This window comes from Globicephala melas, chromosome 9 (genome assembly GCF_963455315.2).
Source record: "Globicephala melas chromosome 9, mGloMel1.2, whole genome shotgun sequence".
Taxonomy (NCBI): Eukaryota; Metazoa; Chordata; class Mammalia; order Artiodactyla; family Delphinidae; genus Globicephala; species Globicephala melas.
This window is the reverse complement of record NC_083322.1, coordinates 222,078-240,427: the sequence shown is the minus strand read 5'-3', so window position 1 is coordinate 240,427 and position 18,350 is coordinate 222,078. Positions and strand designations below refer to the sequence as shown.

At 51.8% G+C, this 18,350-nt stretch overlaps 1 protein-coding gene across 2 annotated transcripts in view; it reads left to right on the top strand.

Annotated features, from left to right (window-relative positions):
- The window catches only part of DYNC2I1 (dynein 2 intermediate chain 1), a 44,229-nt gene extending 26,279 nt beyond the window's left edge, over window positions 1-17,950 (top strand). For both annotated transcript variants that reach the window (XM_060305012.1, XM_030854384.2), the window contains 14 exons: window positions 316-445; window positions 2,086-2,197; window positions 2,902-2,993; window positions 4,254-4,383; window positions 5,992-6,164; window positions 6,901-7,063; window positions 9,681-9,794; window positions 9,892-9,953; window positions 10,331-10,382; window positions 11,440-11,500; window positions 14,211-14,310; window positions 14,451-14,582; window positions 15,410-15,633; window positions 17,276-17,950. In XM_060305012.1, coding sequence (XP_060160995.1) covers window positions 316-445; window positions 2,086-2,197; window positions 2,902-2,993; window positions 4,254-4,383; window positions 5,992-6,164; window positions 6,901-7,063; window positions 9,681-9,794; window positions 9,892-9,953; window positions 10,331-10,382; window positions 11,440-11,500; window positions 14,211-14,310; window positions 14,451-14,582; window positions 15,410-15,633; window positions 17,276-17,450 — 1,720 coding nt within the window. In that variant the 3' untranslated portion in view covers window positions 17,451-17,950. The remainder of the gene's footprint in view (window positions 1-315; window positions 446-2,085; window positions 2,198-2,901; window positions 2,994-4,253; window positions 4,384-5,991; window positions 6,165-6,900; window positions 7,064-9,680; window positions 9,795-9,891; window positions 9,954-10,330; window positions 10,383-11,439; window positions 11,501-14,210; window positions 14,311-14,450; window positions 14,583-15,409; window positions 15,634-17,275) is intronic.
- Window positions 17,951-18,350: the final 400 nt, after the last annotated feature.

Below are 18,350 nucleotides of genomic sequence, written 5' to 3'. Positions count from 1 at the left end.
GGGGTGAGGGTGGACAGGGGCTCGCCTGGCTGGACGCGTCCCTCGGGAGTGGCCAGGGCTCAGTCCCTCAGAGCGGGGTGGGTGGCGGGCAGGTGGGATGGGGGCCTGAGGGCGCCGATGGCACAGGCGGGGGTTTCAGCCCCGGGGCCTCGCTGTACACGCGTGAGTTCCCACCTTAGTGACTGTCAGTATCTCAGGCTCCCACCAGACAGACCTTCACGAGCCCCTTGGCCAGAGCCGCCAGCTCCTCCTGAGGCTCCCTCCCCCGGCCCATTCTTCCCTCTGCACGTGGTTGTCACGGCATCTCGTTTCCAGGACACGCAGCACAAAGCTGCTCCGGCTTATCGACCTGGACTTCTCCTTCACCTTCTCCCTCCTGGACCTCCCACCGGTGAACGAGTACGACATGTACATCAGAAACTTCGGGAAAAGAAACACCAAGCAGGTGAGTACAAGGTTAGCTACCAAGTGCGAGTACAGTGCGTGGCAGGAGTTTGTGTGGCGCTGTGTCCTGTTCCGGACGTTAGACCTGGGAGTGGTTGTGAGGGACGCAGACGTCATGTGCTCGTCACCTGGAGGTTGTGCCAGCGTCCTCGGCGCCCTGGAGGCTCCTGGGCACGGATGTGGATCGCTCCCAAGCCCTGAGGACAGCCCCAAGTAGGGGGGTTACTGAAGGTCACTGGGAAGTCACCTCGGATCACTTGCTTGGGTTCCTGTGGGGCTGTAGCGTCCTGCACTGCCTCCGAGGCCTGCACGTATGTTCCTGCATGTAGGGACTCCAAGATCAGCGACCGAGTGCCTCCCAAATCCCAAGACACTGGGCTCACCTCAGTATCCCTCCTGCCTGGTCCATTCTCCTCACCCTCCTCTCAAGGTCTTCCTGTGCCAGGCCCCCCGTCACCTGCCTGTGGATCCCCCTTACCTTCCCAGGCCCCCCGTCACCTGCCTGTGGATCCCCCTTACCTTCCCAGGCCCCCCGTCACCTGCCTGTGGATCCCCCTTACCTTCCCAGGCCCCCCGTCACCTGCCTGTGGATCCCCCTTACCTTCCCAGGCCCCCCGTCACCTGCCTGTGGATCCCCCTTACCTTCCCAGGCCCCCCGTCACCTGCCTGTGGATCCCCCTTACCTTCCCAGGCCCCCCGTCACCTGCCTGTGGATCCCCCTTACCTTCCCAGGCTCCCCGTCACCTGCCTGTGGATCCCCCTTACCTTCCCAGGCCCCCCGTCACCTGCCTGTGGATCCTTCTTGCCAGGTCCCTTTGTCATCTACCTGTTTTTCTCCATCACCTGGCTTAGGCCACGCAGCCTCTCCTGCCATCTACCTGCCTGTTGCTCTCTGTCCTTGTCCTGCCCTCTAGGTAACTAGGTGACCCCTTCCCGATGACTTACGCTGCGTCCTCTGGCTCCAGGGTTGCTACAGTACGACCCACACAGCCCTGTCTTTCCCTGTAGTACTTCCAGTTGTTGACTGTGTGACAGTCCACCTCCCAAGGTGGTGAAGTCTTGGAGTCAGGGATCTCCTGGGACATTTTTCTTCTGTCCCCACAGTGCACCTATCAACATGCTCTTGGATATATCAGTCAGTAATCTTTCACTGGGGAGAAGATCACAGGAGGAAATTTAAGAAGCTGACTGATTAACCCTGGCTTTGCAGCTGACTCACTCTGACCTTGAGCAGACTATCTAACTTCTTTTGCTTGTTTTCCTCATCTTAAAGCTATTAGTATCAAAACTGTCTTTGCTGAAGCATGTACATTTTTGAAATAAATAAATTTGTGTCTGCTTTTGCAAAGCTGCTGTGTTCTAAGAGAATAGGGTGTTGGTAGACTAGGTCATCATCTTTTCAAGCCAGAGCTGAATTGTTTGTTGTGACTTTTTGAAAACCCTTTTGAAATTTAGGCTCCTATTTATCAAATGTTTAAGACACAACCAGTCTTTGCATGATTGTTATTCATGCCATATGCTTACTTTTGACAGACTAGAAGACTGTCGTCATTAACTTAAAAATTGTTAGTTGTTTTCAGCAATGAGAAATGGCTCTGAGGTTGAGAGCCAAGGCTAATTCAGCCCAGCTTTGTTTTTCAGGCCTACGTTCAGTATAACGAAGATAACGTGGACAGGAATGTCCAGACTGAAGAAGTTGAGACTCAGGAAGTGTGGACCCAGCACCCAGGGGAAGGCGCGGCCGTGTCTGGGGGTAACCAGCCTCTGCTCTCGACCCTGGGAGTTGTGTTCACTCCCTTTCTTGTTCTTTCCTCCGTCTCGAGGGTGGCTATCACCACGTGGCTGTGGAAACACCAGAGCTCTTCCAGACACCACCCTTAGCACCTGCGCGGAGCTGGAGGCCTGGGCTGGGCCCTGATCAGGGTTCACAACACTTGTTCCTAAACGGAAAGGAAAGAGCCCACGCGCCAAACCAGCACTTTGCAGATGGGCTTCTAGAACACTCTCTGCTCTTAATTTGGGGTAGTCTGTTCTCATTCTTAGAGAAGTTTCATCTTTAAGTACATTTTCCAGGTATGTCATATCAAGACAGATGGAAGCCCCTGGAATATGCAGAGTTCTGCTCACCTTGGGCTCTCCTCGGTTATTTATGTGCTAAATATTGCTTTACTGGTGGTGGATTGTTCCTTCTGAGGAATTACTCTGTTACTCCCTTTCCTCAGGGAAGCCTCATCCTAAGAAAATAACACACCTAAACGTAACACATACATGATAAACTGATGCTTTAGGTAGGATTCTGTTTACAGACTTCTGAGAAATCAGGAGGCGATCTAGAGGATGAGATGGAACCCCCTGGCTTCCCCTCCAGGGCTCCTGGTTGGCTCGTACGCCCTTTGACATGTGCGACCGTGACTGTGAGAGTCGCGCTGGCTGGTTTCATGTGCGCTGTTTTTTCAGGGAGTGAGCGGAGCGGCCCCCTTGATGCCGCCGCCGTCGTCCCGAAGGTCAACACGCCCCGCCTGTGCAGCTTCCTCCGGGCCGCTTGCCAGGTGCGCTCTGCCCTGGGCAGGGACCCCAGCAGCTTCTGTGGCTGCAGGCACTGTCTGTATGTTTGGATTCTGTACTGTAACGTTGGTTGCTTGCATTTTAAAATGAATATAGGCTAAAAAACAGACATACAAAGTCAGCAAGGTGAGCACACATCTAGGGTATTTGAAACTAGTAAACTCATGACTTTAAAAACTGGTTATGGAAATCTTCAAAGTCCATACAAAGGTCGAGGGGCGGCAGGTGGCCGCCGCGTGCTTCAGAGGTCCCAGCTTGCAGCCCTTCACCTCTTGAGCCCCGCCACCCACCCCTCAATTATGTCAAAGCAAACCACGGTCACCATCCTGGTCCTGCGTGGGTGTTTCTGTTTGAGCCCCTGGAGGAAGAGGATCAGGGTCCGTAATGTTTCTCAGTACATCAAGTGCAAGGTCGGCGTTTGTGTTTCTTCAGTTGTATCGTATTGTTTCCACATCAGCTCAGAATTCAAGTATAAAGCACCGATAAGTATAATACACATGAACCTGACATGTAGATTCAGAATGAGCCTGTCCTCAGCCCTGTGCTGGACGCCTGGGGCTGGTCTCCGAGCTGCGTTGCGGAGCGTCTGTGCTTTACGAGATACGACCGTGCTTTCACACGCTTGCACGTGACGTCAGCTGCTCTCAGTGAGAGTTCACACGCTCGGGTGCCGGTGACGTGGAGGAAAGGTGGGCTGGAGCAGGAAGCAGGGGCGGCCGGGGTCGGAGACCTTGGTCTCGCTGCTGGGCCTCCCGCCCTGTCCCGTCTGTTCTCAGTGGGCACCTCTCCCGAGTCCACCTCACCTTTCTCTTCCCCATCGTCGTCCTGAGCGTGACCCACGACCCATGAGGGCAGTGACGGCGATTTGCTGTCACACTGGGTCCTTACCGCAGCCCGGTGAGCAGGACGTGGTGCTGTAGGTGGCATTTCCATGCCCCTATTTCTTCTAGAAAAGCTGGAGGGTCCCTTTCCCCACTCCCGTTATTTTAGCAAAAGGTTTACTATGAAAAATAACATCCAATGTTAAATAATGGCTCTGGAGTTTATGTTAATGGAACTTTACCTGGTAGTTTCTATTATTGTGTGGAAAGGACAAAATAATTTCATTCTGTCCGTTTATACGATATCTTGGACTTAGGCAGTTATTTTAAGAAACAGATAAGATTAGGTAGTGCTTTGTTTTATCTTGTAAGATGAGTCCATTTGAGAGTGTTGAAGAAGGACTGCTCATGTGTCTTTGGAAGGTGATTGCGGTTCTGCTTGAAGAGGACCGGGTGGCGTCGGAGCCGACCTGGACACCCCGGGCGCAGGACTGCCTCCTGCGCTTCAGCGATAGCTCCGCGCAGCTGAATACCAGCTTGCCGTTCCTTCAAAGTAAGCGGTCCTCAAAGTCAACATTGACGTTGAGGCAGTGACCCTTACTGTTACACCCTGTGTTAGCAGGGGGATTATTGAACAGGGAGCGGAGGTCCAGCTTCTGCAGACTCGAGCGCGTGTGTTACAGGAATGACGGGCACTCACGGGTAGAGGAACGGTGGGAGCGGCATGAGGGAGCGTCCAGGTGGGAGTCGTGTGGTTAACTTAGCCCAGCGTTGACTTAGATTTAAGTTGATCCATGGTTACAGAGCATAAAATCCACCAAAGTGAAGCCCGTGTCGTCACACATGGAGTGTAACCGCATGTGGTCATAAACGAAACAAACTGCGTGTGCGTGACCAAGTGTAAATTGCTTAAGTGGGTCGCCTCCTTGCTTTTAAAACAAGTGTCTGGTGAGGGCTTGGGTGGCAACCATGGTCCTGGTCTGCGTGGAGAAGGGCAAGGAGTGCAGGGGCCCCGCAGTCAGCTGTGCCGGGTGCTTCTGGGCCTGCGTGACCCGGTGCATTGGTGCCGCTTGTTCTAGAAGTTCCTCTATCCTGCCTGCTGTAGAGATCTAGATTCGTATCCCTGCCTCTGCACTGACGATTAACACAAATGGCATTGTTAATTTAAAAAACTCATGTTGTTTGAGGGTATTTTTGTTTTTAAAAGGTAAGAGTCATCCTATTAGAAAAACAATAAATCATTGCATCTATAGCATTCAAAATACAGCTGTCCACACCACCACCTCCCCCTGCAGCCCAAGAAACAGGAATTAAAGCAGTCCTTTCCTCCAGGAGCTGATGAGCGATGGCAGCTTCACAGATCCGGGGCTGGGGGCCGGGTGTGCTTGTTCCAGAGCCCTTAGTTAGAGACAAAGGATGCACGGGTGTTGTCCGGAACTTGCCCCTTAGTTCCGAGTGTGGGCAGAGTGGAGGTTTTTCTTGTGTTTTGTTTTAGTAAAGTGAGTTTTGAGGTAACGGGAGAGGAGGTTGGGACGGCAGGTGTCCTTGACCTGGGCCTGGTTCACGTTACCTGGAGCTGAGCTCCGAGGGAGTGACCCGGGACCCTCACAGAGTCCGCTCGATGCCACCATCGCCAGGAAACGCGCGGCGCTGGTGGCCCCCTCATTCTTCTCTGGGTGCCACAGATACTCAGGAGTGTCTGCAGTGTCCCAGGCCACAGTGGACAGACAGACAGAAATCCTGCCTCTGTAAGTGGACCGAACGAGGGGAACAGACAGTGTGTCTGAGGGACAGATATCAGGAGGAAGATGGGTGTCAGGCAGGGTCCCGTTGCTGGGGGAGAAGGCACTGATGGGGCAGCTGTGACGCCCCACCCAGGTCACCTGCGCTCCTGCGGGCCCGTGGGAGTAGCTGATGGACAGCGGAGTCCCAGGCCGCTTTGTGCCGAGTGTGGCTTCTAGCAAACGAGGCCAACTTGGACATTTTCAAGTCGAGCTTGGCCATTTGTAAAAACCCCGATTTCAGGTGCGGGCATCTTTGAAAGACCATGTTTATTTCTTCATTAAGCTGAAATGTATCTGAATAATCTGAAGTGTGTTAGTTTAACGTGGATTCTGGCAGATCACTAAATGCAGAAACATTTTTCTTGTCTTATCCTCAGACCGGAGAGTATCCTACCTGCATGCCTCTCAGGTTCAGAGGCGGATGGTGGTGTCCGTGCACGGGCGACCTGGGAAAGCCTTCACGCCCCTGCTGGATGGCAGATACGTGCTCTGCGTGTGGGACATCTGGCAGCCGTCGGGGCCCCAGAAGGTCCTGATATGCGAGTCGAAGGTACAGCCCGGGAGAGCCGTGGTGTTACTAGCAGAGGGCAGGCACCAGGAGGGCTTCCAAGGCCACTGCTTTCTGTCCCTGCCGCCCCAGCTGTGTGCAGGGTGACGAGGTGCAGAAACTCCTAGTTGGCAGGACCAGCTGGACGGAGGGGCCAGGTTACCGCAGCCTCTCAGTCCCTGGCGTTCAGCACTGTCGTGCCTGTGACTTAATGGACACATGGGCTCTGGCGCCGCTGGGATCCCAGAAGTGTGCTTCCCGGCTTGCTCCAGTTGGTCCGGATATTGTAGAGCTTTCTTAATGTGCCTGAGATTTTCCAGGTCCTTGGCCTCGTGTGTTTCCTGCCCCTGGTTAGTGGGGCTGTGGTGTGACGACCACGCGGGTACAGTGGAAGAGTTGCCATTTTACGCGTGTGTTTCTAGTCATGTGGTCCTTGACCTCAGAGTCGTCGATTTCCTCCAGAGCTGTGGAGAAGGATAACCTTTATGGGTATCAGTTTTGGGGGCTTGAAAACAACAACTTACTGTGATGCAGGATGAAAATGAAATGGCAGAAGAGGGATCAGCCCTTCTGGGCCACCTGATGGGGCTGGACGGAGGCACCGTGGCCACGCCCCGCAGCCGCCATCCCTCCCGTCACCTGGGGAGACGACAGGCAGACGCGCTCGGCTTCCAGGTGGAAGGTCCACGGGCACTGGTGCCTCCACGTGTCAGCTCCGGCTTTCTGTGCATCCTTCTAGGTCACGTGCTGCTGCTTTAGCCCCTTTAAAGCCTTCTTGCTGTTTGCTGGGACCGTGCACGGCTCGGTGGTCGTGTGGGATCTGAGGGAAGATGCCAGGATCCATCGTTACGTGAAGCTGAGCGGGTGCTTCTGGACGTTCAGGACCGCAACCTTTTCCACCGGTCAGTGACACTGCCCGCCAGCCCAGGGTCTTCCGGAGCAGCCGTGAGATCCCTTTGCATCGTTCATGCAGGTCATCCAGAGGACGGCTCTGACCTAAGAGCAAAAGAGACCTGTGATAAACAGGAGAAACAGCCTCCTTCCGGCAGCTACTCGGGCAGCGGCAGTGGTGATGGGAGCGCTCTGTCCTGTTAGCTCTGGGGACTTCAGATCCTCAGTGAGATGACGCCCGGTTTTAAATCAGTCTGAAGTGCGTTGGTGTGTGCGCTCCTGTGGCTCAGACAGCCCCACTGGAGGCTGAAGGAGAGAAGTAGTGGCCTCTCAGGGGTCAAAAGGAACCAGAACCACTGGAGCTGCCAGGACCCCTAGTCAGACTCCTGTGAATACTTCATGCCAATGCGGCTGCTGCCACAACCAACCACAACCACAACCACAATTACAATTCCAACCACAGCCAACTACAATAACCACAACCACAACCACAATTACAATTCCAGCCACAGCCAATCACAACCACAACCACAACCACAAACAAGGACAAGCACGACCACCACCCCACCCTGCCCGCCCCTGCGTAGGCACTTGTGTTCCGGGGTTTTCTCTCAGTGCTTTGTGGACGTGACCTGTTCAGCACCCGTCTCTGCCCACCTGCCAGTGCTCAGGGGTGGGAGGCTCGTCCACGAGCACAGTGACCTCGGGGCAGGGCCTGCACTCAGACCTGACCGTCTCTCAGCGTCCGTCTCCCTGTTCCTGCCCAGGGACACCCCCACCCCCCCCGCCCAACACACAGCTGGCTCTGCGTCTCCCCGTCTTCATGGTTCCCAGGGTCGGCTTTTTCTCTGTAGTTTTACCTTCTCAGAAGGCAAATGATGGGACCCTGCAGGGCCCAGACCTTCAAGCCTGGCCTCCGTCCCTTCGGGAGATGTGCCTGCAGTCACGGCTGTGCGGGGCTCAGAACGTCACCCCTCCTTCTCTGGGCAGGGTCCTCTGCTGGGCACCACGTGGGTTTTTGCGCCGGCTGGTGGGCGGGCTCCTGGTTAATTCCCGTGGCTGGCGGTCAGGACTGGAGCCTGCACCCCAGGCGCCACGGGCTGAACGTCCTCACCCGTGGGGCCGGCAGACTTCCTGCCCTTCTGGTGGGTGCGAGTGTGTCTCGAGGTTTTGTTTTGTGTTTCCCTGAGGACGTGGGATGCGGAGCGTCTCCAGGTGCTTATTTGCCGTCTGTCTTCAGTGGGGTGTGTTTAGGTCTTTCACGCATTTGTAAATTGATTTGTTGCTTCTTACTGTTGGGTTGTTCCGAGGCCTTGTATGCTCTGGACGCAGTCCTGTGTCAGGCGTGTTGGGTGTGCCTCCTCTTCGCCAAGGAGCCTGATCGCCCCTGCCTGGAGCGCCACACATATACTGCGTATCTCTATACGTTCTCTGAGTACATCTGTGTTTTATACATAAAAGGGCAAGGTTTCTTTTGTCTCCCAACAACCAATTTTTGCCGCTTTGGGGGTGAAATTGCCACTATTGAGAATGTATGAGTTTATAGGTACCTTATGGGTTTGATGCTGTTAGAAAAGATATCTTTTAAGAATGTGTGTTCTCTAACTGCTGCTGATATTACTAATTAAACTTTGAATTCACCACCGTGTTCAAAACACTAAAACTCTTAAGTTTTTAAACTTAATTACTCCATTAACATGCTGCCTTCGTTTTCTTTTGCCATCTAAACATTGTCATTAAAAGCTGCGAAGTTTCAGTAACCTCAGGTCCAGAGGACACCCCTTCCTCAGCTGGCCTCCCTCAAGTTCATTGAATCTGAAACCCTGTCACTTATTCTTCATCCTGAGACCGTTTTGTCTTTTTCTTCGGTTTCTTTCCTGAGTTCAGCCCCAACTCTCATTTTCTTTTTTGACGTTTTTTAATCCATTTTTGTTCTGGGTTTCTGATTCCAGGTGTTTTTGTTTGTTTACGTGCTTTAAATACATTTCCAAATGTATTTTTGAAGAGATGTGATGTAGTTTGGAGTGCTGGATTTTGGTCTTCTGTTTCATGCTTACTTTTTGGAGGGGAATTTTCTTGGGTTGAAATGCTTTCATTTGCATTTTCTCTCGAGTTCCTTCGGTAGCTTTGTGTGGAGTTTGTCTGTTCTTTTCTACTCCTGGACATTTTGTAGGTGGATATGCCAGGTCAGAGGAGCTCTGTTCCATTGGACCGTGAGGTGTCGTTTCTTTAAAGGTGCTGCTCTTGGTGGGGGTGGTGAGCCTGCAGCTCCCGAGTCTCCCTACTCCCCGTTCCCTGTGCTGCTCTGGCTGTGAGACCCCCGTTCCCCCGCAGCCGGGGAGGCCCCAGCTTCTGCTCTGTCTCTGCGACTCCCTCTTGCCGTGGAGAGCCCCCAACCCGCTCTGTCCATCCTTGTACCTGCCGTCGTGCAGACACAGGGCCCGCCTCTCACAGTGTGACGAGGTCTGCGGCCTCTGCTCCTCGGTGATGCTGAGAGCCATGGCACGTGTCCTTTCGCTGTGGTCCGCGTGGCCTTGTGCTTTGGGAAGATGTGCCTGTCCCTGCACAATGTTAACTGTATTCCACGACTCACTACGTGCATGTGGTGCCTGTGCTTTTCATCCCCAGATGGTGTCCTGACGTCTGTAAACCACCGCAGTCCCCTCCAGGCAATAGAACCCATCGCAGGGTCTGTCTGCAAAAGACAGAGCTGTGTGCTTTCACCGTTTTCTACTCAAGAAGGTATGTGACCCTTCACTTCCATAAAATCCTGAGCTCAAGTTGTGAGATGTGGTTTCCTGGTTATGAGCCGGTGCTTCCCCGGTTCTGTCTTCACTAGAGCCAGCAGGCCTGTCCTTCCACGTCGCTTCCTTGGACGAGAGTGGGGTTCTCAACGTGTGGGTGAGTCGGACGTGCGAGCGCTCACCCCAGGGTTTGCGTGGTGGTCGGTGCTCTGTGGTCGGGGTGGCAGGGGGAGATGTGTGCGGAGCAGGGGCGACCATGCAGTCAGCTATGGCAGGGAAACCAGGACGAGGCGGGCTTGCTGGGCATGCCTGTGGGAGTGAAAGGGGAGCAGTGTCAGGGCCGGAGGATGCACAGGGCATTGACCGGTCACAGAGTGTAGAGGAACAGGTCGAAGAAGGGAATTTATAACTTTTAAACGCTAGTCTTTTTTCTGGAGCAATTAAATTTTTAGTGCCTTAATCAGAGCTCGCTTTGCTTAGACTGTTTCACGATTATTACACGTGCTGATACTCATCTTCAGTGTTCTATTTCAGGTGGTGGTTGAATTAGCAAAAGCAGATACTGCAGGTGCAGTAAGTGACTTAGGTAACTATTAAATAAAAACAGTTTAATCAACGGTTGCTAAAATCAATAAAGATTAAAGATACCGATAACCGCTTTGAAGAATCAGTGATTAGCTGCATGGAAAATGAAGATTAAGTTGTGTATTTTATAACCTGTCGGCTGTTGACCAGGCATGCCCTTGTCACGGGAGGCCCGTGTGTGTCATCTGCTCTGTGCTCCCTGAGGGCGTCCCCGAGACTCGGTGTCTAAGGCCTGGATGTGTGTGACCCCCAAGACCTCTGAGACTGGAGCCACCGGGGGTGGGGGGGCTCTGCGGCCGGCAGTTTGCTGTCCCGATGCCCTGGGCTGGGGCACCGAGGGGCCGCCCGCCTGCACTTCCTCAGCAGCTCCAGCCGCTTATTTAATGACCGGCCCCTTCACCTTGTTTGGGCCGGGGGCACCCCCGTAGAGCCAGCCAGAAAATAGGAGCAGAGTCACTCTGACTTCTTGAAATGAGGAGGGGCCGGTGCTGTGGACCCCCCTCTCCTGGAGAAAGGATGCGGTGGAAACAGTCCTGAGGGGCCTCTCTTCTCAGCCTCGTCTTCGTGCAGCATCCGCTTTGCTCCCTGTGAGCAGGGGCTGCCGTGGGTGTGGGACACCAGGCGGGGCGGACGGGGCTAGAGGGGCCGGAGGGGGCCTCCGCACCTGCATGGCGAGCTGAAACCAGCGCGGGAGGATGTTTACAGGACAGGGTTTCTGTGGGGAATTGGCAGTTTGTTAAATATTGATTTTTTTTCTTTTCTTGCTTAAGTGTACTTCCCTTTTTAAATCAAATCTAAAAATGTAAAGGCTTTTTGATATTGATTCCACCAACGCTCTTCCCCTAAGGCCCTGAAATGCAAATTCTTAATTCATATCCTGAGGCAATTGCAGGAACCTCCCCTGCGTGAGGGACAGAACACTCTTCATCAATCTGCATTTTTATATTATTTCCTAACACAGATATTGAAGCAATGAAAAATAATCCCAGGCAAATGTAATTGGATTTTGGTTAACTTGTCTTACGAGGTGCATTTATTTCTGGTTTCTCTGTTTGTAGGTTTACTACCTGGAGGGAGGATAAAGTTGGTGCACAGTGCCGCGATTCAGCTGAGCGACAGGTAGGTCTGTGCCGCATCCCTGCTCACAAAGCCCTGTTTCCCACAGGAGGAAATAGTGTTAGGTAGTAAGGCATGGCCAGGCTGGCACTGAAGAACCCTAACTTCCCCCACTGTATTTTTGCTAAATAGTTTATTTGCTACTTAGTTTATTATTAATGAATCAAAGTAATAAATGCAATTGCCAGGTATAGAGCTAACATTTTTCTTTGATTAAAATATTTTCTATCTTATGAATTGGTACGATTTGACTCTTTTTCATCCAGTTTTAATACAACCCTGAAGTTAAATAGACAAGTTTCAGGAACTGGAAGCATTGGTATGAAAGTTTTATTCAGAAATTCGGTTTCTGTTTTTACTCAAATAACTTAATATGATGTAAAAATCTTAGATGTATGAATATTGTTTGTGGTATTTATATATTTCATGTTAATTTAGTTCCCGAAGATGTCTTTTCTCATCTTTTCACCGCAGTCAGGGCCTAGCTATCAGCCTGTGATTTACCCTGGAAAACGCTTTGATATTAGCCTGACTTTTCCTCATCAGACAGAACACCTCTGGGTTGTATCAGTGAATTCATACATGCTTCATGATTGTAAATCACCTGCCGTTGATTTCAGTGTAATTATGACAAGGAGTGGGTTACCTGAAAAAACCCGTCTCATACACTGCAGACCCCACCACGGGTGGCCCCCGACGGCCCACTGAACTTCTGTGAGACCGCTCTCACCTCCATTACGGCCGCATCCCTTCATACCATGCCTGCATTTAGCTTGTAACTATTAGCTTCTCCTGTACGTAACCACACGCTCTTTAAAGGAAAGTGTCACCCGTAGCTGATGTTGGGTCTTCCCCGCTAAACGCGTGGCGCTGCCCCCCCAGGTCCGGGTGTAACAAACATCTGTCCAGACCGTGTCCGCACACTTGCCGAGTGGCGTGTGTTCTACCGGCTGCCTCGTGGTGCCTCTTCCCTCAGGGAGGGCCCTTAAGTGCGGACAAGTGTCCAGTAGCCACTGCAGCCTTGGGGTCGGTGTCCGGCAGGGGTGGCGGCGAGGGGGCTGGGCTGAGAGGCAGGCCCCCCGGCAGCTGCCTGGCCCAGGGGCTCAGCAGGAGCTGCTCTCCAGAGCCCCCCTGCCAGGCCTGAGCCTCCCTCCCTCCCTCGGCCCCGAACACGGGCATTCCGGGGAGGAGGGGGACCTTGGGTGAAGTGCCCCTGGCCCCTGGGGCAGCAAGGCCTCCCCTGGGAGTGGCCTGGTGGCACGTCTCCTCATCCCCGTGGCTCAGCACACGCGTGAGGTGCTGGGGGGAGCCATGCTGAGTGGGGGCTCGGAGGAGGGACGGCCATGGGACGGGGGCTGAGATGAGAGTCAGGGAGCCTGCCCCGGGCAGAGGGAGCCCAGAGGCATGAAGACGCCGACGGTTTCAGACCTGCCAGTAGGTTTGCTGTCTGGAGAAGGGTAGAGTCGGTGGCCTGACCCTCAGGAGGGTCCGCTGCGCCGAGGGTTCAGACAGTTCTCTCGAGGGTGACGGGGACTCTTCTCGGAACTCTACATAAGGAGGGGTGTGTCTTGTTTGCAGTTTAGAACCATGAACTTGGCAGCAGTGTAAGCTTGGAACAGAGGAGGGGACTCGGGGAGAGCTTCAGGAGCTGCTGTGGGGGTGGTTGGAGATCCGAGATGAGAGCCTGAACCAGGCGGCACTCGTGGGGACGGAGGGCTGGGCTCAGTCAAGGGTGGGATTGAGCACACCTGGTGGCCGGCTGGCTCCAGGAACCGGGGAGAGCTTGCCTCTCGCCCAGGTGTCCAGCTCAGCTGAGGGGCACCGTGCAGCTGAGGACCAGGGGGGAGGAGGGGGCCTGGGGGTGGGAAGGGCGGGACGGGCGGGACCTGGTCGGCCCAGCGTGGAGGTGACCAGGGCAGCGGGCCCCGAGGCGGGGATCTCGGCTGGAGGTAAGAAGAGAGGGGAGAGACTGAGGGGCCAGATCCCCGACCCGGGACTGGGGCAGCGTGGCAGGAGCAGCCCTGGGCCCTGGTTGTTACAGTACAAACGCTGTGCAAGGTAGAAAACCAACAGCACACTAAATACAGTCTTTTAAAAAAGGGGGAAAGTGCCAGAATAAGGGTGGAGCTTCAAGTCAGCCTGCAGGCTTTTGGGCGGTGGTGGGGCTGGGAGCTGGCTCCCGTGGGGACCAGGGATGTGTCAGGCCTGCTGGGCAGCGAGCTGCAGCTGACCGCTGCCTGGGACCCTGGGACGCACTGCCTCTCCAGCGGGAGAATCCCAGAAGCCGAGTCGGGGTGCGGTCAGGGGTCCGCAGCTGAGGAGCGAGTGTGGGGCAGACTAGTGCCTGGGGGCTGTCAGCACTGGGACAGCTGCCTGTGGGGGGCATGTCCATGGCCAGGCTTATGGGGAGGGTCACGGCGCTGCCATGAGAGGGACACCCACCAGGGTATGTCTCTCATTGTGCGATCAGAAAGACATTTCTAGAAATGGAACTGGTGTCTCTGAAATTTAAGTCTGCGAATGAAAGAGTGGCTTAGACAGTAGAAGAAAGAGCAAGAGGACGGGCTGAAGGAACTGTGCAGAGCATATGGTAACCGAAGGGAAAAGGAACTAGAAGCGCGTCCAGTGGCAGATGGCAGGTGATGGTGTTAAGTGTCACCTCCGCCCTGACAGTTTCAAGACTGCCCATCTGTTCATCTTTGCTGTTTTCCAGCCTTTCCCATAAAGGTTATGAGTTTTGGGGCTGCACACAGACACTGAGCGTTAAATTTCTGCCTTCAGACTCTAATCGCTTTGTTGTTGGCACAGACACGGTGAGTAACGGTCTAGATTTCATTCCGTAAGTATTTTTGTTGGAAATAAACTTACTGTTTGCTTTAATCAGAATGTTGATTAAATTGTTTCAAGAATACGAGCTGTACCCCGCCTGGTTCCCCCCTTACTCTCCCTTCAGGGCCTCATCAGCCATGGCACCAGACAAGACATGAGAGTGTCTCCCAGGTTGTTCAGGCCCCAGCAGCAGGGCACGAGGCCAGTGAAGGTGAACGTGATTGACTTTTCACCGTTTGGAGAACCGATATTCCTGGTAAGAACGCCTGTTTTTTAAGCACCGATTCTTCCGCAGCGTCTGCTGGGATCCACAGCGCTCGGGTCTGGTCCCCTGAAGTCCCAAGACCTGGGCAGTCAGAAGTGCTTGTGTACAGGACAAGACATCGAGATCTCCTCTGGTCTCCATCTACTCACCACCCACCCGGCGTCGCGCGCACACCCTAGTCCCCGGCTGGCCCAGGGTCCCCTCCACCCTCCCGACAGTGGGCACCTGGCCCTGTTATGCATAAATCGGTTCATTTACTTTAGGAGCTTTTGTGATTGCTGTATCTTGCCTCTGCTTTTTTTGAAAGATTAAATATGTGAAGAATTAAATATATTGAGTAAAAAGGAATTGTTTCCTTTTCCTAGGCTAAAAATTTAGTCTTTAACTAGGCCAGCTGAGTTTTGTTTTATGGAAATTTCAATCCAAAAGGAATGTAAAGCCATATTATATGTGCAAACGTACGTGATTTTTTAAAAAAAGATGTCCGTCTTGCCAATCTTAATGTCCTATGCTTCAATCAGCAATATTCAGCTTTGATAAAAATAAACACCTATTTATATGTTCACTGAACTCGCCGATTATTAGCCCTTTTGGGGAGGGGCAGGGGGTACAAAGTGTATCAGAATCTCCAAACGCTCACCTTCGTGATTTGTGAGGACAAGATTTAATGTTACGATTTTATGTTTGGAAAACAAAATATAAACCAAATATTTTTGCTGTACAACAAAAAAAGCTGATGTCCTGAAAATTTTCCTTGGCTACTGAGCTTGAGTAAAAAAGAGAAAAGAACTGTGATAAGGTTTCCCCGCCTCCCCCAGGCCGGCTGTTCTGACGGGAGCATCAGGCTGCACCAGCTGACGGCCGAGCACGCGCTCCTGCAGTGGGACGAGAGCACCCACGGCCGCGCCGTCATTGGCCTGCAGTGGTCCTCGACGAGACCGGCTGTGTTCCTGGTCCAGGACGACACATCTTGTGTGTATATTTGGGACCTCCTAGAGAGCGATTTGGGTCCTGTCGCCAAACAGCCCGTCTATCCAGACAGGTAAGTCTGATGAAACTCAGGATGAGCCCTCCTAGGTGTTTTTTTGCAGAAGCATCACTGATGGTCTTTCTTACTTGATTTATGTATAAGGCCACCACACTTTAAAGTATGGTTATTTATATTTAAATTTAAATATTACTTTTATATTTATATATTTGAGTAAGATCTTAAAAAACCACTTTAAAGTGTGTTTGTTTCATATTTAGTCCAAAATAGTCTAAGGATCAAAGAATTATATTATCTGTCGTTTATTTATTTATTTATATTGAGGTATAATTGATGTAAAACATATTGGTTTCAGGTGCACAACATAATGATGCGAAGTTTGTATATATTGTTTTATGATACGTCTGTCACCTTACATAGTTCCAGAAGTTTTATCTTGTGATGAGAACTTTTAATATTTACTCTCATCAACTTTCAAATATGCAATACAGTGTTATTAACCATAGTTGCCATGTGTACACTGCGTCCCATGGCTTGTTCATTTTGTAACTGGAAGCTTGTACCCCTTTGCCCGTTTGGTCCATGCCCCACCCCCTTCCTTTGGCAACCACCAGGCTGTTCTCCGTGAGCCTGTTTTGTGTGTGTATGTATGCAGGGTGGAGGTGGGGTTTCACACAGAAGTGAGATCACACGGTGTTTGTCCTTCTCTGTCTAACTTATTTCACTTAGCGTAATGCCCTCAAGGTCCATCCATGTTGTCACAAATGGATTTCCTTTTTTATGGCTGAAAAATATTCCACATGTATATGGAGATATATATATATATATACACACACACACATACATACACACACACACATATATATATATATATATATATATATATACAAAACATATTCTTTATCCATTCATCCCTTGATGGACACTTAGGTTGTTTCTATGTCTTGGCTCTTGTGAATAATGCTGCACTGGACATGGGAGTGCAGATATCTCTTTGAGATAGCGGCTTCATTTTCTTTGGATAAATACCCAGGAGTGGAATTGCTGGATTGTATGTTGGCTCTATTTTTAATTCTTGAGAAACCTCCACACTGTTCTCCACTGTGTCTGCACCAATTTACATTCCCACCAGCAGTGCAGGAGGGCTCCCTTTTCTCCACACCCTCTCCAGCATTTGTTATTTCTTATCTTTTTGATGATGGCCATTCTGACAGGTGTGAGGTGATAGCTCATTGTGGTTTTGATTTGCATTTCCCTGGTGATTAATGATGTTGAGCATCTTTTCACTCGTCTGTTGGCCATCTGTGTGTCTTCTTTGGAAAAATTTCTATTTAGATCTTCTGCCCATTTTGTAATTGGATTGCTTGGTTTTTTGGCTATTGAGTTGTATGAGATCTTTATGTTTTGGTTATTAACCCCCTAACAGATGTATGATTGGCAAATACTTTCTTCCATTCTGTGGGTTGCCCTTTCATTTTGTTTCTGGTTTCTTTTGCTGTGCAGAAGCTGCTTCGTAGTCCCACCTGTTCGCTTCTGTTGCCTTTGCTTTTGGAGCCAGATCCAAAGTCATCCCCAGGCTGATGCCAAGGAGCTCCTCCCCCCTGTGTTTCCAGCGTTTCTCCTCTTCCTGCTCCCCCCTGGGAAGGTGGGTAATCCGGAGACTCGGGATCACGCGGCGTGTGCTTCTCGATTTCAGGCTGGTGGCCATGACTGTCGTGGGTGAAGCAGAGAAGACCCGCAGTGGCTTCCTGGCCCTGGTGCTGGCCAGAGCCTCAGGCGACGTGGACGTCCAGTACTTGCGGCGGGAGTGGGTGGCCCCGGTGGGCGACGAGCTGCAGAGGCTGCGGCTGCTGCTGCGGGAAGCCCTGTAGGTCGTGGGACGCCGCGAGGAAGCCGTGTGGTGACCCCGATGTTACAGCTGATGGGTGTACATTCGTGTAGATAGAAGGCATGTGTCTGTCCAGAGTTCATTTTTCAAGAATGTCACTTCAATATGCCATAAATAAATTACTATTTTTGAATGGAAACAGCAGACATTTTAGTGTATACTGAACTTCAAAGGCAACAGAGAGCCAGGTAGGATGCTCTTTTCCAAGAATATTTCTACTGATTTTCAGAGCAGCTTTAAAATATTGTAACATTTATTACTAGATTTTTAAACAATCCAAATAAAAATGTATTTAATGAACAGTTTTCTTAGTCATACGTAAAATGACATATTCACAGGTTTAAATTAAAGGACTGACTCTGCTGAAATGACCTCCCACCTGTGCTTCCTTAATACTTTGTTGGACTTCTGCTGGTAATGTTGGGATGTCTGTTCAGACACATTTGTACTATGCTTTATTATTAAAAATTAGTTTTGTCTAAAGATGATGCAAATATATAAATTCTCTTAATTGTACAGTTATAGGGATTTAAGGGCAGGAGAATTCTGGGGTGACGGCCTTTGCCTACACCCAGTGTCACTGACACAGTGACAGGTGAGCATTCAGTGCCGGGGGCAGGTTTGTTCTCTCTGGGCCACATGTGGCTGCTGCTTTGCCAGCGATGGGACGGTTTCACCCCAGAACTGGGACCAGGCAGAGAACAGTCAGGCTCTTAGGGCCTGGGGCACCCTCGGCAGGCCAGCACCCAGCGCTGTTCACCGACTTTCTCATGAATCCCTAAACTTCCCATCGTCCTCTTAGGCTGCTGCGCCCTGCCTACACCTCAGAACTGCGGCGCTGCCCAGATCCCGCCAAGGACCAGGACCCGGGCGACGCGACCTG